Raw genomic sequence first — 26,803 nt, forward strand, 5'->3', positions numbered from 1 at the left:
AGCTTTTGTGAAGGAGCACTTTGAACCATGGCTGAAGAAGCAAAGGTTGACGTTCAGAAGAAGCATTATTTTTTTGGCAGGATAATGCTCCCTCGCATACAGCAAACAAAAGCAAAGAGTATTTGCACCAACTGGGGTTCTCTGGGCTACAGAAGATGGAGTGGCCTGCGAATTCACCAGATTTTAACCCAATCGAGAAACTTTGGAGTATCATGAAGCAACGCCTCTATGTAAGTGGACGCCAATTTAAGAGCAAAGAGGAGTTGTGGGATGCTCTCCAAAAGGTATCGCGAGGAATAACTGACGAAATCACAAATTTGACTAATTCTGTGAACTAAGTTATTCATAAAAAAGGATCGCATATCTCCTAATTACGTCAACGTAAAAGTTGCTATGTAGTTATTGTGTTCTAAGCATTTTTCCTAGTTTATGTAATGTTTGGATATTATTTCAATAAACAAGTAATGGGTATATTGTTTTTTTTTTCTCAACCTCGTTAATAACTTGACACACTGAAATCAACAGATATTCCTTTCTTCTACCATAGTTTCGCTAATACTGCTTTAAATACTTTTGTTTTCTGACTGGATAAGCTGAATAGTATTGTAAGCACTTTCTCAAAATTTCATGGATTTTTATTCACTCGTTCCTTAAATATTTAAAAAAATGTAAACTCGTTAATAATTTTATACACAGTATATATATATATATATATATATATATATATATATATATATATATATATATATATACATACATACATACATACATACACACACGTTTATCCATTAATGCTAGTTTATTTTAAGCTATTTTTTATCAGAGTGACGATGGTTCACATGGTAACATCTCAGGTTGGAATGCTACAAATTTTGCTTTCAGTTTTGATTCTAGCTGATGGCACCCAAGTAATTATTTTTTTTTTACTTTTGAAATGATCGATAGAGAATTTACTTTATAATATATACAAAATTTGGATAAATTAAAGTGTCATGTATAAGCTTGTTTTATGACCCCACCCTCTCCCCAATATCTAATAAAATAAAAACATTCTGAAATTTCTAACAATTCATGAAACTATTGGAATATAATAATAGACCAACCATTTCTCTTACTCAATTTATTTTCTTTTTTTGTTATTTGGAAATCTATTGTATAGTTAATGAACATGCGTCCAGCTCATTTTCCAGTCTGGATAATCATGTATCTAATTTTATTTTTATGGGTAAAGAAAGGGAGGCCTTATCTTATAAATAACTGATAATAAAAAAGAATAATCACAATTAAAAATTAAATTTCTATAAGCAAACAATGTCGTCATCGTTTTCTTATCTATTAGTTTTGTTTCAATGGTTTCAAGTAGTGAATAGCAATTGCAATGCCATTAGTGATTGCATAAAACCAACTAGTAACAAATATATATGAAATTCTTGATGTCATAATAAACACCTGGATCTTTTTTTTTTTATCTTATTTGCATCATTCCACTTCTCTTATTTGCTCTTTATTTACATTATTTGCCTATCATCTAAAACATTCACGTAGAAATGTGCACAGTGACAAGAAAACAAGGTAACAAGATTGTCAAAGTTTTACTAATATACATTAACGTTGGAAAAATGAGAATTCAATTGAGAAACTTTGGAGTATCATGAATTTAGCAAGCATAATTTCTTTTGCAATGTCATAATCTTTTAACATTATGACATTGCAAAAGAAATTATTTTGTAATCCTTCAATATTTAAAAGGAATTTGGAAGCATTTAAACTGTCAAATACAAAGTCATTTCTGGATTTAAAATTCTTAAATTCTAATGTTTTAAAAGCTGTAAAGTTTTTAAAGTTATTTACATTCGATAATTTTACAAAGATTAAAACATTACCTTAAAAATAGTTACTGTTTTATAAATTGGTTTCATTAATAACCAAATGATAAAGTATTATAATTAAATTTAACTGTCAATGACCTAATGGATACGACATTTTTTTTTAAATATAATTTGAAAGAAAAAATAAATGTACATATATATATTTTCATTTTTAAAAACTAATATTTAGAAATGAACGCATGTTTCACATAACATGCAAAAAAAAAAAAAAAACTCCTCCACGAAATTCAAATTTAGTCATAAATATCTCCAATCTTATTAGTTGTTAATAGGATGGATGCAATTGAAGTTTCACATTAAAAAAAAAAGGCACATACAAAGTAAACAGATTTTAAAAGTTTTTGGTGATGTTACATGGTTTCAAATAAAAAAATGTAAAACTGACTGAATTTTTTTTTTCATCTCTTGTAACCATGACAACAAAAATCCTCTTAAGAGTTCTGCAGAAATAAAAATGGGCACAATGCATTTTGCTATATGAGAAATGTTTTTTTTATTCTATAAATTTTATCTTTTTACTAAGAAATGAATCTTAATCAAATTTAATAATTTGTGTGAAACTGATTGAATTCTAGTTAAAAATCGCATAAAAACCATCACTGAATTATGAATTCAGCAAAATCCGAAAAAGGTATCCGTAATTTGCCTTGTAGCAGAATGAATCTAAAACCAATTTCATTTTCATCTCTAGTTAAATCTAAGTTTACTTATTGACATATTTATAAAATATCCGATTTTTCTCACTGTTGCACACACACATGAAAATGTAACATAATTGATATCTTGAAATAATATCTTATACAAAATAAATTTTTTTTCTTACAACCAAAGTTTTAATTAAAATTTGATAGAAACAGAAAATATTCAGTCTCTGATTTAAAAAAATTTTTTTTTTAGGTAAAGATTATTATTTGTATCATTTGGATTCTTCAGACTACCATTCTCATTTTGGTGTTATTTTCACAACGTTTCTATCGGTGTAACCTTTGACCATCTGCAGGTCAATCTTGTCGAATTCAAGAATCTTTCTGTCCAAACTTGGGAATCTGTACAAAATTTGGAACGGAACTATTTAATCCATGGGGATTAGCATGCTCTCATTCCGTCAGCCATGACTGGATAGAAGTAGAAGTAATTTACATTTGTACTTTTTAGTGTCGCTCACACTGAAGATTGAACCTTCAACCACCAAAAGAGTGAATTTTACTAAGCCATGGGTCTAACAGAAAGATTCCAGAGTTTGACAAGATACACCTGAAAAAGACCGAAATGGTGTGAAAATAGTTAAGAATGAGAACAGTAGTCCGAAGGATGCAAATACGAGAAAATATTCACAGACATCATAATCTATATTTTACTTAAACTCTGATATCTTGTTAAGTCACCATGCACACTTCATTTGTATATGAAGGGTTTAGATTGCGATTGAGATTAAAATGAATAATGTAAACAAAAGGGTGAATGATAAGTGGTGAGAGAGATACAATCAGGATGGAGAGAGGAGAAGAGGGAGGGGAGAAAATAGACAAGGCAGTAGTGAGCAATGAAATAAGAGAATCTATTATGACATCACAAGAGAATTTCAGAAATATTCAGAAATTTTAAGTTTCCATAAATATTTAATAACTAGCAGGACCCATTAACTGGCGTTGCCAGATGTAAGCCTACCTGCCCCTTCTCGCAAAAAAAGTAAATGATTGTTGTTGGTGGCCACTGCTGCCCCTGAACAATTGCGAACACTAGCAACCGTGTCCGAAATGAAACAATCTGGTTTTCACTGGCGAAAAGTGCTGGTTTGGGGCGATAAAATGCAGGTACTGCTTGAATTTAAAAAAAGCAATTAAGAGAATACGTAAATCAGTATGAATTAAAATTACAAAAATAGTCATTAGAATAATAATGGAAAGTAAAAACAGATGTTTTAGAAGTTTGGGATGCTCACTGTATATTAAATGTTTAGATTAATCAAAATAACTTTCTATTAAGAAAGTTCATTCAAATATCTGTTTACTATTCGGTCAAATTTCACTTAAATGATAAATCAATTAAACAGAATTTAATTTTCTAATATATAACTGTTTTAAATATATATACTTGTTTTAAATATATATACTTGTTTTAAATATATATACTTGTTTTAAATATATATACTTGTTTTAAAAAGTTATTTCAATTATGCAGATTACTATCCTCATCTTGGTTGCAAATAATATGAATTATCAGTCATCTAAAAAAATTCCAAAGCATAACAATTTTTATTTGTTCTGAATAGATGTATGAAAAATTACTGACAACTAAAATCTAAAATAAAAGCAGTAAATAAATTAAAACTAATATTTTTTGAAATAATAAACTATGTGTTATAAAACAATGCAGAAAGCTTCTAGATTCTGAAGACGGTTACAAGTTGAACATAATTTGTTCAAATGAGAAAAAAAAAAATGACTAACTTTGTAGTTGTTAGTTTTTCAGAGTTATAAGACTAACCAAAGTAGGGATTTTCTTCTTTCTTTTCTTTAAATATACACAAGTGTAAAAACAACCCCTCAAGTAATTCACGTAGTGCATATAAATGTTTATACCTACAAAACTTGATATTTGTACTTAAAGTTAAAATAAATCTACTAAACAATTTTTGGGAACAAATCATGTTAAAAATAACACTAATATAAAAACTTAATAAATTGGGTGAATCCAGAAATAAGGCTAGAAGAATTCATTTACAAGGACATTTATGGGGTTTATTTAATGAGATATTCAATAAAATTTGGTCTGTATGTTATACGCATTATAATTGTGTGTGTGTGTTCCCTTCATTGATAAACATTGACTTTGGAGAGAAATAATTATAATTGAAAATAGCGATAGGATTAAATATTAAATTCCATTGGAAATTATATACACAAGAAAAATTTCTCAAAATCAGAGTCGTACCGAATTAAGACAACAGGTGTTGGAAAATGTGATTGATATCTTATATGGTAAAGAGCTATAGGAATAATAAATGATAATGCACTTAGCTTTAACAGTATACTGCAGTTTCATGATATTACCAGTAATAAAAAATATGACAAATATCAATGAAAAAAACTTTTTTGCATTTACAAAATTAGAAAAAACTCGATACCATGTAACTACAGTAAAGTGTTTTACTGCCATATAAATTATCATTTATACATAGATATTATTCCAGCTATAGTTCTACACTACTGAAATACTTTAAAATAAATAAATAAAAAAAACAAAACATAAAAACCATAAAAAACCCTAAAACTGTGTTATAATATATTTTTAAAAAATGAGAGAGAGAAATAGATTATCCTGCGAATGAAACATTAAATGTTTGTGTATATTTACTTTCTTTTTTTTTTTTAAACCATAAATATAAATACTACTAAGCTCTAGTCATATATTGAGCACTGTTGAAGTAAATACTGGAGCAGTATCTATACTTAATATATTACTTTATAATTATATGTATATAAATGAAATAATATATATATATATATAAATATATAAATTTCATTATAACTCAATGTTTTTTTTTGTGATAGCTCAATAGTGTAGACCTACAGCTCTAATCATATATACATAAAATTTTGAAATGCATTATTATTTCTTAATCAAGTAGTGCTATCCTTTAGTATATCAATCACTTTATACAAGCTTTAATTTTATACTATTCTGATTTTGACAAATGTTTTCTTATATATATATATGAGAAATTGAATGAAGTAGACATTAAAAGTTCAAATTAGATCATTGGTTAAAATTGGTGTCTAAAAATTATTAGAGTAAATTAGATATTAGAAATATTTAAAACATATGAAGAGAAAAAAAAATTTGCTTTTGAAATGATTTAAAAAAATTGTGGAATTGAGATTTTTTTTTTCTCTTCTGTCTTTAATTCTAGATAGGAAGAATTTGGTACAAAAAAGACAAAACAATATTTTCCAGAAATTAAATTACCACTGAAAAACTTACCACTTCTTCGTCGGAATGTGAAGCTTCCAGGCATTTTGAAAACTCCAACAGAGATAAAGCTTTTTTAGAATAACAATAAGCGTATGAGTAGAGTCATATTTTGCAGGCCATGTTATGTTGACAGGCCAGATGCTTTGGTCACAATAGCAGGAGTGGAGGTGGTGGTGTTTGGTATGTTTAGTACGGGAAGGATACAGATAAAACAAAACAAAAAAAGGCTGCAGACTACTAGTAAGGTTTGGTACTATCAACAATCCATTTCTGGTTTCAGTTGGTATTATCAATGCTAGGGATGATGTTTAGATTGGGATCAACTCACAACAAATAAGTGATCCATTTTTGCTGATTGATGAAAAATCCAGAAGAAACTTTTCTCTCTAAAAAAATGCAGAATCAAAAAAAAAAAAAAAAAAAAAAAAAAAAAGACCAACTTTGCAGATGTTATAAGAATTTCAGAAATGCTAGACTTAACCAAAGTATACCTCAATTCTCTTATTTTTTTCTTTGTTGTATGTGTTTGTGTGTGTGTATATGTGCATATTTAAGTGTAAAAAGTGAGTAATTCTCTTTGTGCGTATGTATGCATATGCCATAAACATAGACAGCTAACGCATTAGTAAATCTGGACTCTTAACTCAAAGTAATAGCAAAAAGAGTTTGCAGTATTTCCTGGTCAGCCCAATTACTGTAACCAACACCAACAAAATAATAATAAAAAAAAAAAAAGCAAGTACTAGGGTGAGTCACATCCTATGGAAGCCATTGAGCTACTACTACGACAAGGTCATGGATGGTATACCAACAAGTGACATTAGTAGCACAATGTTGAAAAGGGGAACAAAAAAAAAAAAATACAGACTTACTTCAGTTATAATATTGGATATTTTTTTAAGGCATAAAAAAAAGAAAGAAATTGACTGCATAAAGCCATTTGTATGTGTATGTATGATGGGAAGGGGTAAAACAAAAACAAAAAAGAAACAGAAGGAAAGTAAACTTGCAATTACCTAAAACTCTTAGTTCTGATTTTACTATGAAAGAAAAATAAAAGAGAGAGAAAAAAAAGGAAAATATTAACTAAATTGTATTTCATTGGTCTCATTTGGATAGCAGACAATGGCTGGAATATAATAAACTTGGGGTGCTGACCTTAGGATGAGACAACAGAGCAAGATGGGGGGAGGGGGGGTTTAAAAAGGCATGTGAGATGCGGGGGAATAGAAAAGGCATGAGAAATGACAGCCGAGGTGGTGGATGGTTACTAGATGAAGACGAGGAGAACAAACCAGATTTCATTCAAAAGGAAACAGTCCAAGATTCCCAGATCACCAGTAACATGGGAAGCGAAAAATTATTTTGCTTGCCATTCTTGCAAAGAAATATTCTTCTTTTACTCCTAAGGTAAGTAAATACATTTTATTTGTACACAAATGTAAATTCTTCTATTATACAGAAAGAACTTTGAGTGTATGTGTGTGTGTGTGTATGCGCGCTAGTGTGTCTGGCTAGGCCAATCTTTTTTGAAATTTCACACAAATGTATCTGCTGCGTCTGAGAGTATTCTTACGTAGGTTTTGTCTAAGAATGTGTTTAAGTATCGATAATCGAAAAAACCCTATTAAAGAATGAACTCCAATTTTGACCAAAGTTAACACTTTTATACAACCTAACATCACAAGTGCATTTGAGGAGTCTTATCACCACACAAGCAGAAAGGTCAAGTCTATAAAATCAACTGTAGATTCTTTTATAAGACAGCGGAACGTTCAAAATGAATGTTTCTATTTAGAGCACAATTAAACCATGATACTTGACTTTTGTATGTTTAACTTTAAATCAAGTGATTATGTAAAAATAATTTCATAAAATCAACAGTTGGTTCTTTGATATGACAGGGATGCATTTGAAATGAATGTTTCTGTTTCGAGCACAATTAAACCATGATACAGGATTTTTGCATTTTAATCTTGAAGCTCTCCTTTACAGATAATTTTATAGAATCAACAGTAGATTCTCTACAGTGCAATGTAGACTACAATGTATTGTGGACTAAGTCACTGCGGGGAGGCATGTTAAGCTTTCTCTCAGTAAACCGTAGTGGGTCCTCAACTAGAACAGGTAATCTATCGATTTGATTGTAAACCGATTTCGATGCCAAACATATGATAGGGTGCAATATTTGTTGATTCTCATTCAATCCTGGACAACGTCAGGTCTCCCTGCTAGTATTTATTAAATATATTAGGCATGGATTTAAATAGCTAATCAAAGAGATTAAATTCTTTTAAATAACACAAGAGTTAATTGACAGCTTTCCACATCTTACCTGATGATGACCAGCCAATAATTGTAAAAAGTACTCAAGTTTTCTTCAAAGCCTAGCAACGCACAATTAATAATATTGTAACATGTTTAATGCAATACAATTTCATTCTGTGACGTTAATCTTGTCAACACAAAGTAAATTGTTAACACATTAAATCGATATTTTATTTGTACACAAGTGTAAATCCTTCTATTATACAGAAGGAACTAAGTATGTGTATGCGTGTGTGTGTGTGTGTGCAGGCCATGTTATGTTGACAGGCCAGTGTGAAAACTTTCTCCCAGTGTTTAACTGACTTCATGCACCCATTTTACAGCTATCTTTTAAAATTTTCTTGTTTTCTCCAGTTTTATTTATTTTTATTTAAAAAAAATTTTTTTTTTTTGTTTTCTCACCTGATGATGATTTGACAAATAATCAAAAACGTTTGTGATACATATGGAACATATTCATTTTTTTAAATTATTATTTAAACACAAAAATCATCAAAATAAAAAAGATATAATTAAGCAGTAGATTTGTTATTTTTAATGTTTGCTTCTACATATACAGGGTGAGCCAAAAGTAGGTGGATAGTTAAAAAAACAAAAAAAAAAAACGTTTACATATTTCAATGGAAATGTTTCATCAAGATACTCACAAGTCCTTTGGAATAATGTATTTTTTTTACTGTCCTCCTACTTTTGGCTCACCCTGTATATACATATAAGCTGTAATTACCCGGCATAGCCAGAGAGTCTTTTTACTTTCATTTCTGTTTATTTAAACTGCCATTTTTATTTTGTTTTTCCCACAAATTTTTTTCAATAGGACTTTGACAGTTAAATTCAACTATTAATTTCATGACTGTATTATTAATTGAACCAGACTGTTATAAAAACTGTAAATAATTTTGTTGTTGCTTTAATTTATTTTTTATAAAATCATTCGGTGTAAATAGCTTCCAAAACTTAAATCTTAATACACAAGGATTTGTTAAAAAATTTTAAACCCCGAAACTACTTTCTCTCTACAAATATAGAAGGATCAAAAAGTAATTCATTTTTTGTTGTCTCTTTGTTTTATTTTATTTTTGTTTCAATTAAGATTAATTTAGGTGGTTTACTGATAAATAAACTGAAATGCGATGTGGTGAATTCAACTTAATTACTTTTTTAATACAAAATTTAATATCTTTTTTATGATATTTTATTATTCATTTCAATAAGTAAGAACAATTATGTAATTATAAGTTACACTAATGCAAGAAATACATTTGAAATTGTCATAATTTTATTAACTTTATATATATAGTAAGTTATAAAATGTATATGGCGATTAAGCTACACTGAATATTCTGCGTTTCATCCACTCTAGGATTCTTCAGGCTTATGCGCATAAGCCTGAAGAATACTAGAGTGGATGAAACGCGGAATATTCAGTGTAGCTTAATCGCCATATACATTTTATAACTTACTAACTAGCTCTACCTACGTATTGAGCACTTTTGAAGTAAATACTTAAAGCTTATGCATAAATCTATACTTTCGTATATTAATTTTATGTGAGTAAATTAAGTAGTTATATATATATATATATTAAAATAAGATGGTGCTTTTTTTAAAAATAACATTATAAATGAATATTAATGTTTTTTTATTTTAAAAGTCAAAAATCGATAAAAAAATTTTTTTTCCTTAAAGACATTCATTTACCTTTTAAAGAAATAATCTTATATCGTTTTTGGCTTTTTAAAATGCAGAAATTTTAATATATATATATATATATATACACACACACAAGATGAAGTTTATTTGTCCTTATAAAAACAATATAGTAGAAGATAACTATAAAGACCTATGTGCATAAAATGCCATTATTAAAATTAATAGTCCAATTCATATGGTAATCAGAATACAATTATTAAATACCATTACAAAAATAAATGCTATTTACATAACATTTAACCTTAGATTCTGAAAGAATGTTAAAATATACTCAAACTACTGCAAAAAAATAAAATAAAATAAATATCGACTAATTAGTTTCTATTAATTTTACTTACGTTTTTTTAAAGAAGAAGCAAGTTTTTAATACAGTCACATTTTTTTTTTTTTTTTCAGATTGATTTTTTTTTTTTAATTGCTTCCATTTTTAAGTATATTATTTCATGCTATTGCTGCTTAGATATTTTGAAGATAATTTAATGGAAAAAATGATAGATTTTAATTTTTATCCAAGTTATTGGCAATTTTCCTAGCCAAATTTTTTTTAATGTAACAATAAGTTTATATCTGACAAATAGAAAAAGTTTTGCACATACATTTGTCGCATAAAAATGTTATTCAATAAAATCAATTATTGAAGAACCTTTTTGATAAATGAAAAGTTTTACTTAGGAGATAAAGGAAGTAAATTTTACTTTATTTTTTTTTTAGAAAAAGGAAAAATACCTTTCTGAAAAATAAAATTAAAAATTTTAAAACTAAAAAAATAATTTAAAAAAATACCTTTTGGAACTTTTAATTTTTTCTTCTCCTCTTTACTATCTGGTTCTTTTGGAAGAGGCTTATTTTCCAGTGGCATATTGGGCTCTCTGAAAGTATATCAAATTTAGAAAGTCAAAATAATGATTTCAATTAAAATTTAATCAAAACCGAAAACAAGTTTATATCTGTTTAAAAATAAAAATGATAATCAAAATGAAAGTTTTTTGGAGGGGGGAAAAAAAAAAGAAAATAGTCTGTTCCGTCTGCCTGCTTCCCACCGGACTACAACTTGGATGTCTTCAAGTCCAACGTTTACAAATTCCTAATGAACCGCCCCCTTAAGTAAACACTTCATCAACATCAAATCTCCACACTAACGTAATGTACTTGCAATAACCCTTATCCCTGAGTGGCTTCCAGGCCTTGATAAGTGGTGATCACTGTGTAAAAAAAAAAAAAAAAGAAAAAAAGATGTTTGCCCCCCTCTTCCCTTCCTTTTTTTTATAAATATTTTCTTCATGATTTTAATTTGATAGTTTCACTATTTGTTAATTATTTCAAAATAATCAATTAAAAGGATTTTATTTATATTTCTCTTAGCTTGTCTGTTTCATCTTGTCAAACTATTGGGTTAATCTAGCCGAAATTTTGTATGGACTTGTTAAGGTGCAGCAAACTAAGGATTGTGGTATTCGTTCAATGCACAGGAGGGATCAATAGAGATTAGTATTTAACGCAAAAATTAGCACAAATTTAATATTTGACCATCAATTTGTGATAAAGCATTCATCCTAAGTCAACAGGCTTAATAGACTAAAATGTCTTTATTTTGCATTAAGAATTCTAAGCAGTTTATCAGTGAAAATAACATTAAAAATAGAAAAAGAAAAATGCTTTCTTATGTGTTCAATTTGGTTTTAGTTATTACTTGGGTTTCCTGAAAAAGTTTTAGTTTTATTTATTTTACTTTAGTTCACCTCAAGCAAGACATTGTCACTGTAGGGTAAGAAGGCTACTATGATAGGGCCAGATTTACCATATATTTTGGCATATAAGGCGACCGCCAGGTAATACAAGGTACAGAATTGGAGCAAATTTTAATAAATTTATCATAAATAAGTTGTATAAGACGACTGCTAAATCACGAAACCATATTGTTTAGGCTAGGCTAGGCTAGAGATTGCAACACCCGGTATATTATGAAATATTGGTTTTTAAAGAGGGGTTTTTAACTTTAAGGATCGTCTTATACGCCAAAATATTTGGTATAGGTGGAAAACTAGGCAGCAAGATGTTTGCACACATTACATTTAAAATTTCTGCGTGTTGGTAAAGTCGGAGAAACAGATGGAATCTTAAAGTCAAGCAGTCTGAAGTTATCAAAAAAAAAAAAAAATTCCAACCTCTAGGATTCCTCTAGGTTGGAATTTTTTTTTTTTTTTCAATGGAAACAATATGAATACAACATTGCAAATAACATTAAATTTCATTTCAACTGAAATTTCTTAGAAAACAAAATGAGAACATATTCAATACTATTTTTTTTATCATTATTAACTCTCAGATATTTCTATTTGAACAGTTTGTTTTTATGGTAATTAAGAAAATCGGTTGATATATTGTTTTTATATTTTAATATCAATCTGACAATGTTTATTTTTCATTCATAAAACAAAATTTTAATAGCACTAAAACTTTTCTTTTGTATTCAACATTTCAACAAGTTGGTTCTGTTATATTGAAAATAATAATACTTGACATTGATCTTATGTTAGGTTTTATTAGTATTTATTATTATCATTATTAGTAGTAGTAGTAGTTGTAATAGTATTAAGAATACAGGAATGTTGCAGTATAGATAAAACGAAAAAGTGGTCAAAAACAAATATACACCAAATAAATGCTACCAAAGGCAAGAGAAGTTATTCTTCTACCTAGCTGTATAAGTTTTTTTGTGTTTGAACTTATTTTTAAGCATTTATTTATTTTGAAATAGTGTTATGTTTTGAAGAAAAAAAGAATGGCAAACATAAGAGGGTCACCTTTGGAGTCTCTATAATCGCTCCAAAAACGAAAATTACACAAAATACTGGTAAAAAGCCACCCAATAAATGTAACTTGACCCCATCCACCAATATTTGGAAATGTAATAGCACTAATATTGATTGGCACAAAAGAAAATGACCAATAACAGTTTGAAAGGATGTAAAATCAACAATAAATAGCATCATTCAAAGATCCATTTGAAAATACTGGAATATTTTGGCAACTTATTGCACAGATTCCATGGAAAAACCATCAGTTATTATTTGAGAAAAATCCATGGAAATTGTTGGCACCAGAACACCAAATGTAATATAAAGGAAATGTACTAGAATATTAAGCAAAATTACTGTTACTCAGATTCCAGGTAAGGCCACCAGTTGTTATCAATGGGAAATCACAAGTAGTGGTTTGGTTTAGTTGTTTTGTTGTACGGCATATTTTTTTTTTCGGGTTATTTAATGCCAAATCAAGTAATTTTGGAAAAAGGTCTTATGCTTAAAGTTATATTTTCAAATATTTATTCATGGTGTTGGGTTTTTTTTATTAGAGGAAAATTGTTTTTGTTTTAAACTTTGCAGAACATCACTGAGCTTTGCAAAAGCAAAGGGGGGTAAAAAATTTTTTTTAAGTTTGTTGCATCTTAGATCAGGAAGTCTATCTTCAGACAGCCTGATCTAATATTACTTTGGGTAAAAAGGGAGATTTGTTAATACTTTAGCATTGAAAATAAAATAAAACTTTTTTGTAAATAAAAGAATATGATTTTCAAGGTCTTTTCAAGACATTTTGCATATTTTCAAGGATTTTTCAAGGTAATAATAGAAATTAAGCCTTTTCAAGGCAAAAGTCAAAATTCAAGGACTTTTGAAGCCTGCGTGAACCCTGTAACAGCTCTCGGTGGATCCCTATATTTTATTTATATATTAGTGGAACACATGAACCAGTGTTGCCTTTATAAAAAAAAAAAAAAAAAAAAAAAAAAAAAAAAAAAAAATGTCAATCAAGGAGAAATAAAAATTTTTTTTTTTTTTACCCAATCCAGAATGCCTCTTTTGAGAGGGATGGATTTTTTCCACATTAAGAAGCAAGTAAATGTAGAATCTTCACCTAGAAGTCTCAGCATGTATCCCTAATGTGTGTACACATATATATATATATATATACATAATTTCTAAATGAAACTGTTATATTCAACTGAAAATCATCAAATAAGAAAATCGAAACTAAAAGTTAATTTACTAGATGTCCTTTTGCAAAGCAATATGCAAATTAACCTTATGATCAATATACTTAGAATGCTGTTTATGTATTGTGAGCATCAATTTGGCATTTAAATCTCACTTTTAGTATGACAAATACCCTGACTTAGATATATACATACTCTTATTAATGTATGTATAATAAGACAATCAGACTAGGTCTTGTGTTTTTCACGTAACTTTGATAAATATCTATTGATTTTTATTTTTTGTTATCGATCAATTTTATTTTATTTTTAAACAGACAAAGGTAGAACTAAAATAAATTTTGAAAGGTCTTATTTTTTTAAAAAATCTAAACGGTAAGCCTTCCACTCCACCTGGCAGTATGTTTCCATCCAGATTATAAGTTGCAACATTAGAAATTTTATTGTGACTAAAGAAAAATATGGGAAAAGAGAAAAAAAATAGTTCACACAGTTAAGAGGAGATTCTTCCTTAAGCATTACTCTTCTGATATGTGACATTAGCCTGTCATCTGACGGTCATGAAAACCCTTCACCATTATTATACACACATACATACATACATACATACTGGTATGTACATACACATACAAAGCAGGCCACGTCCATTATAGAGAGTCATCTTCAAATGTCACTTGGTCAATTATGTGCTCAACAAAACCAACCTTTAATTCTTTTCTTTTGCTTCATCTTAAGTGGGGGTGAGGGGCAATCAAACACACTAAGCAAAGCACCCTCACCCCAGTTGCAAATAAAAAAATGTTGTACAAAATAATTGCAACTATTAATGGAAATCAGCGAAAATATTTTCTTTTATTCATCTTTTTTTATTGATAGATTTGTTCAAAACAAACAAACAAAAAAAATGCATTCAGAAATCCAAATCTTAGGAAAAATAAAAGAAAAATTATATTTCGTCTGTACGTTATTGAAAAGTTATGGGTGTTTATCAGAACCATGTGACTAGTTGACAAAAAAAAAAAAACCCATAGGCAGAATACACATTAGTAAGGCAGTAGGTTTTACGATGTCAAAATAAGAGTTCAAATCTCATAAGCCTTAAGAATTCTTATTTCAACTGGATATGTATTTTAGAAAAATAAAGAAATTAACCCAACAAAAAAAAAAAACATTCAAAAATTTAAACAATTGACCTTTTTTTGGTGAATCTTCAAAAAAATTAGACATGAACAGTATTCAGTATTAGTTCAAAGCGAATTATTTTAACATAATTTGTAATGTTTTTGGCACAATAAAAACAATATATATTCTATATTATTTGGACTATATAATCTTTATTTAAAAAAATTCAGAAACATAGTATCACCATTTAAATATAAAAATTAATGTCATTTTATTTCTACCTCGTCCCCATTTTTCAAATCGAGCAAAACGTTGTGCAAATAACACTTAAGATGAGAACATCGGTTTAGATAATAAAAATTATCAATCCTCCTCTCAAAAATTCAGAAACAAATATATTCATTATAAATATTGCAAATACAAAATAGCACCACCACTTCCACATACAAAACTTCATATTAGATATCAACTGATAGAAGCTACTTTCAGATGGAAATTGATATATCCCATAATCATACCAAAACTGATCTCAAGGACCAGGTATAAACTAATTTTAAACAAAGCAGAAACAATAACTTGCATATTTACATTTTTTTTTTTAATTATGCAAAGACATCGTTTTCATTACACATTGCTTTCTGTTAAAAATAGATTTACTTAAAATCAGAAACCTTAAGCAGGTCTTATGTAAACTAGTTTTTGTTGTGTTTGGTAAACTTCTGCCATTACTAATTAACAGCATTACTTCTGTTGACTAAGGGAAGAGTCCATCAGGCAGGTGTATTCATTATGATGATGTATGGAATTGAAACCTGACTTATGCAAGCTAAATTTTTCCTGTAGTTATTCAACTCATATGCTAAACTTCTTAGAACTCTTTAAACATCACTTGAAAATTTGCTTCTTCAAATTATTCTAATGCATTTCTTGGAAAAATTATCAGGTGAAAATAACAGAATTTGAAATTGAACCTCTTATTTAACTCATGGGGTAGATCATTCTTATTCTGTCAGCTATGACTGATTAGGCGTGTTAATTATGTTATTCTTAGTTATTATCACCTGTAGTAAGGATTGAACACTCAATCTCTAAATATCTCAAAACTAATTGTTAATCAATGTCTTTATCTTTGGCGCCATGAATACATGTGGAATACAGAAAAGGTTCAATTCAATATTCATTACAGGTTCCAGAGTTTGAAAGCATAAGAAAATTGGAGGTTACATTGTAATAGTAGCTTGAATGATATTAAATTAATGCTATTCAGAAATCTTATCACACATAATTTGAAAGAAAAATTTGAATAAAATTCAAATGAAAAACTTTTCTCTTTTTTTTTTTTTTTTTTTAATTAATTCTAAAGAGAATGTTCTTTTTTTTGTTAAATATCGAGTTTTAATTTGATTACACTTGACAATTAAAATGTAAGAGAGGAAACCTTTATACCAACACATCAAAATCAGACCAAGGTTTCTATGTTAAGCATTTTTTTTTAAATGTAGGTTAACCATTTTGACGTGGTCAAAATTATTTGTAAATCATTTCAAAGAAGTCTCTTCAGAAAACCTCACTTCAACATAAAACAAATTAAATGATTCTGATAAATCAGTGAACATAGCAACGGAGGACAGAGATTCGGTTTGAAATTATCTATGCAAGGGACATAACTCTGCTGAAATAATAACAGCTCTGATATTTGAACTTCTAGGATTTGCTTTATAAAACAAAACATTTCCTTTTCCTTTATATATGAATTTTTTTTTTTATTAAATTTAATAAAAAAAATATGTATACTAGAAAAATGTGACTCATTAGGTTATCCATATAGCTAGAATTAGTTTGTTTGAATAAGGAAAAGGTGATCTACAAATCCAGTTAAATTTAAAATAAATATAAAAAATTAAAAGACAATCCAGAATTAGTCTTTCTACTGCTCTCTTTGTCTGTCTCTGAATTAAATAGTTTTATTACTTGTGGTAATATTTCCAGTTGTTTATAATAGACTATTCCAATCAGAATTTTTATTTTAGCTTTAAAGATGAAAGCAAACCGATAGACATAATATAAAAATAAGAGAGGATATGCAAAACACTACAGTTAGAGGTATCAGGTTAATGGACAGAAACTTTGTAAGAGATGATCACTTCATGAGTTAACTGCAAATTATGGCTAACTAAAACTAGTTTGAAAGAAATTTGTGTGCACGGATAAAAATTATAACACACACACACACACACACACGTAACATCCAATAACTCAATATTCTTTGGCCAGGATTTTTTTTGATTTGAGAATTTTAAGTCAGACGACCCCATGAAGTAAATGTGGTATTATGGTGATTGATGATTCTAGCTAAGAATAGGATTCTTGACTTTTTAGTCGTGATGACAGGATAATAAATGACACCCATTTTCCCACACTTTGTTGGCCTTGTGCCTAATTTGTTTAAAATGTCCATTTTGATGTTTTTTGCAAATAAATATTTCAAAGTATAGTACCTTGTTTCAATGAAATTGTATATGGACATATATTCATGAACAATAAAATTTTTTTAACCATTTGGGGAAATCTTAAGTAGGACAGCTCCTGGAGTAAATGTGGTATTATGGTGACTGATGATTCTAATTAAGAGTAGGATAGACATTTTCAATAATTGTGACTAAAGATGACCAACAAAACCCATTTGCCCCAAGCTTTTGAATGGAATTGTGTCGAAGTTGTCCCACTGTAAATTGCTATATTTTGTGCAAATAAATCTTTTAAAATGTAATATCTGTTTGAAGGCAGAGGAGACATATTTGTTAACTGAAACAATTTTAATTTTATCTCATCCAGAGCGTCCTTTTTTAGAAGAATTAGATACCCCCCCCCCTACTCCACACACAAAAGCTGACCGTGTGTCTTATCTTGCCCTCGTGGGGAGGCAGGTAAATAGGAACCTAATCATGCCCTTTTTAATAAACAGCTTTTTGCCTCTTTTTTTGTCTTGTCTCTTAACTTTTTAACTTTCCGGCTCAATGCTATCATATGCTAAAAAAATGAGATGAACGTTGAACAAACTAAAAGATAAAGAATGAAAGTTGTGTACACATTTGGTCATAAATCAAAAACAAAAAAAATAAAATAAAACGATTGTAACATGACTCGCATTAACAGACAATGAATTAAAGTAAAGAATTTGAAGAGAGCATTTTCGGATGCCATTATCTCTATAGAAATGATTTGGTCATATGCCTTCTTGTACTATTCTTGTCCATCATCATTGCCAGAGTTTTTCTCCATCAAATATTTTGTCTATTAGTCATCAAATCACCGAGCAAATTAAAAATTTCTATCAAAATACTGGCCATTTGTAGTTGCTTGTCTTAAGCTCTATTTTCAACCAACAGACTGCCTGGCGTTGCCTGGTCATAGTATATGCTTAAATATATCTTAATTCATGCAGATTTTGTATTTATTATTATACTAGCAGTTCAGCTCAGCTCGGGCCCTTTGTACTGTTCATAACTTTATGTGTGTGTGTGTGTATATATATATATATATATATATATATATATATATATATATATACATACACACACGTTTTATTTTTTATTGCCGTATGTTTCTGTTAAGTTACATTATTGTTTCAGCTACTCGGCCGTTTTTTTAGGCGTCAGTAGCTTCCTCAGACTTTTACTTTTGTAACACTCCACACATAAAAGCTGATCGTATGTCTTATCTTGCCCTCGTGGGGAGGCAGGTAAATAGGCTCAATGGCTTTTGTAAAAGTCTGAGGAAGTTACAGACGGCCAAAAAAAAAAAAAAAAACGGCCGAGTAGCTGAAACAATAATGTAACTTAACAGAAAGATACGGTAATAAAAAATAAAAAGCATATTTGCTCTACAACAGTATTGAGCACTTTCTTCAGTTTTTATTAATTACCATTTCCACTATATATATACATACATATATATATATATATATATATATATATATATATATATATATATATATATTAGTGTTGGGACGATTAATTGAAATTGGGAATCGGAAAAATCAGAGCTTTTTGAGGTATCAGAATCCATATCAAAATTGGAAAAAATTTGAGCCTATTTTCCGATGCCAAAATCGATTGCTTAAATTATCTTTTATTATTTGATTTTGGTTTAAGAAACATCTTTCACTGCTTGTAGTAATAATAAAATAAATATTTATTGATTTAAACTTCCAGTAACACTGAAATCTCTAGACCCCCCCCCAGTGTGTTTTTACGTTTGAGAAAATATAAGCACATTTAAGGTGTGTTTTTACAGTAATTGAGACTAAATAACACTTTTATAGTTAAATATTTAGAGATTTATAAAGAATCGGAATTGCGAAAAATATTGGAATCATCCCATCACTAATATATATATTAAAATGTTTGACTTATGTCCAAGTAACCTATATCTAAAATTTAAAGTGTTTAACCCTCAAATTGGTAGAGGAGTTTGTTAGAGTCTGCAAAGGTCAATTCTTTCAACTTTTACCTCTTGGCAGCCAAATTTTTTACCAAAAACTGATTAAAATGTTTGCTGCATGTCTGAATATCTTTAATACAAAATTTCAAATGTTTAGATCCAAAATTTGCTAAATAGTTTGCTAGAAACCGCAAGGGTTAAATTTTTTGGACTTTGATCCGTTGGCAGCCAAATTTTGGGTCAAAAACTGATTAAAGATTTTGCTCGATATCTGAATACACTTTATGTAAAATTTCAAATGTTTACACCAAAAATTGACTGAGAGGTCAAATTTTTTTTTTTTTTAACCTCATAACATTTGTTTTAGGCTCAAATCAAGTTAAAAAGTGTGATCCATGTCCAAGGAACCTACATCTAAAATTTCAAATGTTTGGACCCAAAACTGTTGGAGGAGTTTGGTAGAGTTTTCAAAGGTCAAATCATTGAACTGACCCCTTGAAAGCCAAATTTCTGGCCAAGAACCGATTAAAAGATTTTCCCAAATCTTAATACCTCTTATGTCAAGTCTCGAATCTGTAGACTGAAAATTGACAGAGTAATTTAGTAGGGAAATGTACACAGACAGACACCGACAATTTCACTTTTCTAGATATATAGATTACCCCAATATATAGTAGTGATTTTTAAAGAAAAACAAAGACTTGGTTGCTATTTGCTAGAATCAAAACCAAAACATGTAGCTCTCCAGCTGTATTCGTTACCGTCTAATCTCTATGTCCATATGCATATAAAACTTAGAGCACTTAAAGTTGACTTACGCATGCCAAGTTCCAATTTTTTTTACAATTTTGACTCCTTAGAAACTATTTTTACAAGTTAAAAATCAAATCAAATTCTCTATATCAATTTTAAAGTCTGTAAACCAAAAATTGACAGTAGTTTGATAGAGATCGTTCTTCACACAGACATGGTCACATTATATATATATATATATATATATATACTAGACTACTTGAGACCCGTTGGAATTAGTGTATGAGCATGACACTTGTGACGTAAAGAAAATAGTTTTTTGTGACATAACAGAAACATTTCTATGAAAGTATATTAAAATGAAAAAATATAGATAGATTTCTATGAGTCGTTCTGTTTATAATTGTTTATTTTTGAAAAAAAAAAAAATTACAGCCATTGAATTATAAGTGGTTTGCCATACTTATAGGTTAATGTGCACTGAACAGATACCATAATACTTAAAGTTAAATTCAAATTTTGATATATCTTTTAATTTAAACGTAAAAAAAAAAAAAAAAAAAAAAAAGAAAAAAAAATTGGGACGCTGAAAACATACAGTAAAACAATACGTTTTATTGTCGCGTTGATTATTTTGTACGCCTGCGCAACCGGAAGTCAGGTTACAACACTCGTTACAAGGTCATTTGAGTTTTATAATTTTATATATATATATATATATATATATATATATATATATATATATATATATATATATATATATATATATATTAGCAGACCACCTGGCATTGCCCGGTCATAAAATATGCATAAATATTATATTCTAATTCATACAGAAACGGAGATATGTGCATGCAAGTATTATGCTTTTCTAAACAGTACATTTCTTGTAAGTAAAAAAAAAAATACTTGAGCTAAAACCAAAAGACAGTGAGTCAAGTACGATAAGTATTAGGCCAGCTTGACACGATCTTTAAAAAGTGTTTTCAAATCTACTTATTCTTAACATAAACTGTCATGCAAACCATTCACGCATGTGCATTCGTGAAACAGTTGACAAACAGATAAGAATTTGATAACCCCTTCCCCCATGTACCAATTTTTCAATATCAAATTGAGCCTATAGATCAAAAACTTATTGAGTATATAGGTTGAGAAGTGTCCTTACACAAACACACATTCTTACTTCTATAGATATACTAGCAGGCTGCCTGGCATTGCCGAGTCGTAAAATATGCGTAAATTATATCTTAATTTATACAGGAACAGAGACATGCATGCAAGTATTGTTTTTTCTAAACAGTTCACTTCTTGTGATTAAAAAAAAAAAAAAAAAAATACTTCGGCTGAGATCGAAATCAAAGCCTACAGACAATGAATCAAGTATGATAACCATTAGGCTGCCTTCACATGATCTTTATAAAGTGTTTTCAAACCTTCTTATATTTAACATAATGAATTTGTCATGTGAACCATTCATGGAACAGTTAGCAAACATAAAAATCTGACGATCTCCATGTACCAACTTTTCAATTTTGACACCGTTTTTCCGGATGAAAATGGATTAAAAAGTTAACCACATATCTGAATATGCTATATACCAAATTTCAAGTTTGTAGATCAAAAATCTGTCAAGTATGTAGGTTATTCTCATAGGTATTTATAATTAGTTAGGGAATAGCTTTCATACGAGATTGACAAGCAAGAACATTGTATTTAGCGAGATTTAAAAATTAAAATAAGATGTTGCTAAATTGGATTCGTGGTGCAACATTTACGGGTGTTGATTAACAAGCAGTTCTAAGTGACAGTCTTCTGAGGGTGGGATTGAATAAAAGGGATTTATACCTTATATAAGTTTCCTAGTTTAAAAAGATGCACCTGAAGAAGATTAGCAGTTATATAGTCTGAAACATGAAAATAACAACCAAGATGTGAATAGTATTCTAAGTAAACTGCACTCATACTTAGTAGATGGGGAGGAGTTCTCTAAATAGAGAGTATTGAGACAATGGATACTCTTTGGTAACAAGGACTTTATAGTGAAGCAAAAAGTTGCACAATCTCCAACTGCCATGCTTGTTCTGGTATTAAACCCAAAGGCAAAAATGACAGAACCCATGCTTAGATAAGAGTCGATGTTATATAAGTTTTTGTTCCCTTAGACTAGTTAACCAATCACAACTTGCTAAGGTGGGGGCGAATTCATACTTTGCTTAAAGCTATTAAAGAAAGGGATTTTTCTTCCTTACAGCCATATCACCTTTTAAATGTATGCCATTGGGTATTCCTAAGTGGACACACATCTAAATATTAATCATGATCAACATTGCTTAACTTCAGTAATCTAGCAAGAACAAATATTTTTGCACAAGATAATTGTAAATACTAAAATGAGTCTTATCATTATTATTAATAATATTGTTGATCCCCGAGAGACATCAGAGAAGGAGAGTAGAAAGTGGTTTATTTTCGGCAGCTTCGTAACTCATTTCCTTAATTTTGTTCTTTAGTCCTCATATTTCGAAAGCAATGTTTCTGACAAAGAGAGAAGAATTGCTGTTTTCTGAGTCAGTATCTATTCTCTCTAAAACTTACTGTTGGCAAGTTTTTTTTTTTTACCTTGAAGTAGTATTATTTTAATAACTCCTTACATCAAGTGACTTCATGCCTTGTCTGGAGCAATTTCCATTAAAAAAAATCCATTGTTAGGCTGTCTGCACAATGAGTTTACAATGAAGAAATGGTTGCGTCATTTCCAACTGCATGCTGTGATATTGCTCGAGTCTAGTAACAAAGAGAAATCCATGATGACTGCAAGCAATGCTGGGATAAGCAGAGAAAACTTGAGGTTATTTTGGAGTATTTCGTTTCCTCAGCTAGTTACCAGAACAAGACTTGAGTCTAATCTATTTTACTATATCACAGAGGAGCGGGGAGGGGGCACTGTTTGTAACAAGCCAAGCATGCAGGGTCTCCCTCGATGAGTAAAAAAAAAAAAATCCATGGCGTAGCTATTGAGAGAAATGCAAACAAACGAATGGACAAACGATTTTGGAGAAATTTTACCCCTATACTTGCCCCTTAAGAGAGTCAACTATAATTATCTTGAAAAAATCCGTTCTCGCAAAAATTTACTTTCACCATGACTAATGTTCGTGCAAAAATTAAAAAAATTCAAGTTGTGATTATTGAGAAAAGTGCGAATAAGCGAACGGGAGTGAATTAATAGGTTCAATCTCTTTGTCAGGGAACTAATGAATGAGAACAATTTTTATCAATTCAATAGACTAGACTTGATCGCATCCAAATCTACATGTAACATAGTGAGGGGATTAAGATGTATGGGAGTTGGTTCACTGGCTAATGTCTAGTTGTAAAGATGGTCATAGTAGTGATGTAGCAATCAAAGTTTCTGTGTCATACTTATAGCTGCAATAATGTTAACAAAAAAACAATAAAAAAGAAAATGCCAATGGCTCATGGTTAAATCAGTTTTATTAAAATATTAGCCTGGGTGCCCGGCATTGCCAGAGTGTTTGGAGGTGTGTGTTGAGCCAATAAAAAAAAAAAAAAAAAAAAAAAAAAATGGTAGCAGGCAGGCAGGCTCGAACCTGTACCAGAAAGGAGGAAAATAATTGGGGGGGGGGGAACGTGACCTCTTTGCTGTTGCGTCCCTCTCAAAGCCGGAAGTGATGAACGGTAAAATTAAGGCTAGTCAATCAAAAAGAGTGAATGACTTTCAAAAATATCTGCGGAAAAAGCGACCCTTCCTTGTAGAAAACTGTCCTGTTGAGGTGAAGGAATTAATGTTTTTGGCCAATTTTTAGATATTTGTTGTCCGAAAGTTTGAGGTTTAAAACGATACTGGTTTTGTCACATTCCGACACATCTGTCAAAAGTTTTAGACATACATACATTTAAACAGAGAGGTGAGATTTATATTATAGACTAGCGGAGGTACACGGCGTTACCCGGGTGTTTGTAGGGGTGTGTGTTGGAGGGGGGGTAAATCAAAAAAGAAAAAAGTTTGGGTAGCAAAGTAGGCTCGAAAACAAATATTAAAAAACTAACAAACAAAAAAACATTGAAAAAAAAAAGGTTTTTTTGTAGGTGTGCGTGTTGGAGTAGATCCAAACCCTATGTTAAACTGCATTTAAAAAATGGGGGGGGGGACAGTGCACTTAATGTAACAAGAAAAAATAAAAATAAAAAAAATAAATAAAATAAAGTTTTGGTAGGTAGGTAGGATCGAACCCGGAACGTTGAGGTGAAAAACTTGATACGAAAGGAAAGTAACTGAAAACAATTTCAATTTAACGTTTATAAATGGCAGGTGCATGTCGAATCTAATTAGGTCAAAGGAAATGACTTCCGCACTTAATTTTAACTGCGGGATAGTTCTTTTCAGTTTTTTTTTTTTTTTTTTTACACAACTTTGTCTGGTTTTGTTTCCCCAACGTGTTGGGGAAAACCAGTTCCCCGTTTATTCGGGGGAGGGGGGCAAACGAAAGCAATTGTCTGATATGACGGTGAAAACCGACATTGACCAAACGTTCATTTGCTTTCTGGATGATCCTGGCCTGGAGGCCGAGACCTGCATCTAAGTTTCACATCAGTTTCGCTTTTATATGAAAAAAAAGCCAAATCAACACATGAGAAGCCGAATAGCAATAATTTTGTAAAAGTCGCTGTAAATAAATCTAAACGCAACGCGCGTTCGCAAATCCTAGATATTATTATCTAGGGGGTATATAAACACTTCTTAGCGATAGTACCACCACCTTCCCGAGAACCCCGGTGAAAAAAGACTTTTGAACATACAAAAATGCGCGCGTCACATTTGCCTTTTTATATATGTAGATTTTTTTTTTAAAAAGCGGACAACTCAAATCTCTGATAAATTAGAATTCAAGTTAGAATATAAGTTAATTTTTAGACAATTTTCTGAATTAATGCACATTTATTATACCTCAGGAATTTGTTTTAAAATCAATCTCATATCGACTTTTAAAATGTGTTTCCTCATCACTGTGTTCAATTAACAGCCTAGAAAAAGAAAAACTAATTTGAGAATCCTCACTCACCGGTTTTAATTAATAAGCTGTTTACAGACAGACTCAACTCTGGCTTTAAGGCTAGGATCAAAGTATGACCCCAGACATACCCCCCCCACACATACATTTTTGTTGGCCTCATGCCTAATTTGCTAATGAAATAGATATTTTTTTTTTATTATTATTTTCAAATAAATAATTCAAAGTGTAATATCTGTTCTGTTCTAAGTTAGCAGAGGAGAAAGCCTTCTAGATGAAGTCAATTTTAATTTTTATCCCTTTTGGAGGGGAGGGAGGGAGGATGGATCCCCCATCCCATTCAAAACCTACATTGAGTCTGATTTTGTTCTTGTTGGGGGGGGGGGGCAAGTAAATAGAGACTTTCATAAACCTGAAAGATTCCTATCTGCAAACAAAGGGTCAGAGTGGTGCAAGTCTTGACACAAAAACAAAACTCACTAGTAAATTTAGTCTCTTGAGAGATGAGTCACAACACCATCTGGTAGTGCCATAAAAAAACAAAAATGGAGGTGATTAATGAAAGAAACTTTTTTTCTGCTCCATAATTCTGACCAATCTGCCTTTTAGAATGATCAATAAGATAATTCAATACTCACTTTTAGAATACAACTAGATGGCCCTTACCCTCTTAGTTCAATATTGGTCAGTACATTGTACACTATATTGCAAAGGTAAATAGCCATTTTTCAAGAACACTTATTTGGAGGTTTATGAGACATGGATGCTTATTTATATTGTTGATCTTTAAACCAACATATTTCAGGTGAAATTCCAAAAATTACAAAAAACTATCCAGTAGAAAAATAATTACAAGTAAAAATAGAATGTATTTAATTATTTAGTTTTATCATAGGTTTTGATGTGGAAGAGCTGTGCAACCAATTCAGTATAACTGATTTATCTGCCTGGACTCTAATTGAATTAAGGAGCTGCTATGTTTAAACAGGCTGTAATTGTGGATGATTTTTTGTTAAAAATACACTCAGCACATCTTCTATAGATCATTTTTTTTTCATAACTTGAAATTTATATCAATTTCTGCCATGACACACAAGTACGTAATGTTTTCACCTGAAATTCGTTGGTCTAAAAGATCACCGATGTAAACAAGCCCCGAAACATGTATTATCCTCTGCCATGACACACAAGTATGTAATGTTTTCACCTGAAATTCGTTGGTCTAAAAGATCACCGATGTAAACAAGCCCCGAAACATGTATTATCCTCTCACTAATTTAGAAAACATTCTTACTTATAATAGGTTTTATGTTTTTCATTCTTAACAAAAACTTTAGTATTTTGTTTTTCTTTATCTTAACTCAATCGGTAATAGATATTAGACTCTGATAGTGTTCAAGAGAAATGTATTCAGTTGTATGTTATTAGTGCCTTCCATAACTAAAATGTCTGAAGTATATGATTTTAGGGTTATCTTTCATTTTTAAAGAAAACAGATATATAGGTTCATAATTCTATTACTATAATTATAGGATATATACTCTTTGATG

At 29.9% G+C, this 26,803-nt stretch overlaps 1 protein-coding gene and 1 long non-coding RNA gene across 14 annotated transcripts in view; one reads left to right on the forward strand and one right to left on the reverse strand.

The window, feature by feature from the left end:
* Positions 1-26,803, reverse strand: part of LOC145287858 (serine/threonine-protein kinase PAK 3-like) — a 268,674-nt gene that overhangs the window by 86,669 nt on the left and 155,202 nt on the right. For 3 of the 4 annotated variants that reach the window (XM_080135740.1, XM_080135741.1, XM_080135739.1), the window contains one exon: positions 10,689-10,774. In XM_080135740.1, coding sequence (XP_079991866.1) covers positions 10,689-10,774 — 86 coding nt within the window. Of the gene's footprint in view, positions 1-5,873; positions 6,011-10,688; positions 10,775-26,803 lie in introns of those variants that run through there. The other variant, XM_080135742.1, reaches the window with a different exon arrangement.
* Positions 7,081-26,803, forward strand: part of LOC145287861 (uncharacterized) — a 233,559-nt gene continuing 213,836 nt past the window's right edge. For 8 of the 10 annotated variants that reach the window (XR_013869215.1, XR_013869217.1, XR_013869213.1 and 5 more), the window contains exon 1: positions 7,134-7,274. This is a non-coding gene — a long non-coding RNA (uncharacterized LOC145287861). Of the gene's footprint in view, positions 7,275-26,803 lie in introns of all 10 variants that reach the window. The other 2 variants (XR_013869214.1, XR_013869212.1) reach the window with 1 other exon arrangement.

This window comes from Euprymna scolopes, chromosome 11, assembly GCF_053919585.1.
Source record: "Euprymna scolopes isolate OS-2025 chromosome 11, ASM5391958v1, whole genome shotgun sequence".
NCBI lineage: Eukaryota > Metazoa > Mollusca > Cephalopoda > Sepiida > Sepiolidae > Euprymna > Euprymna scolopes.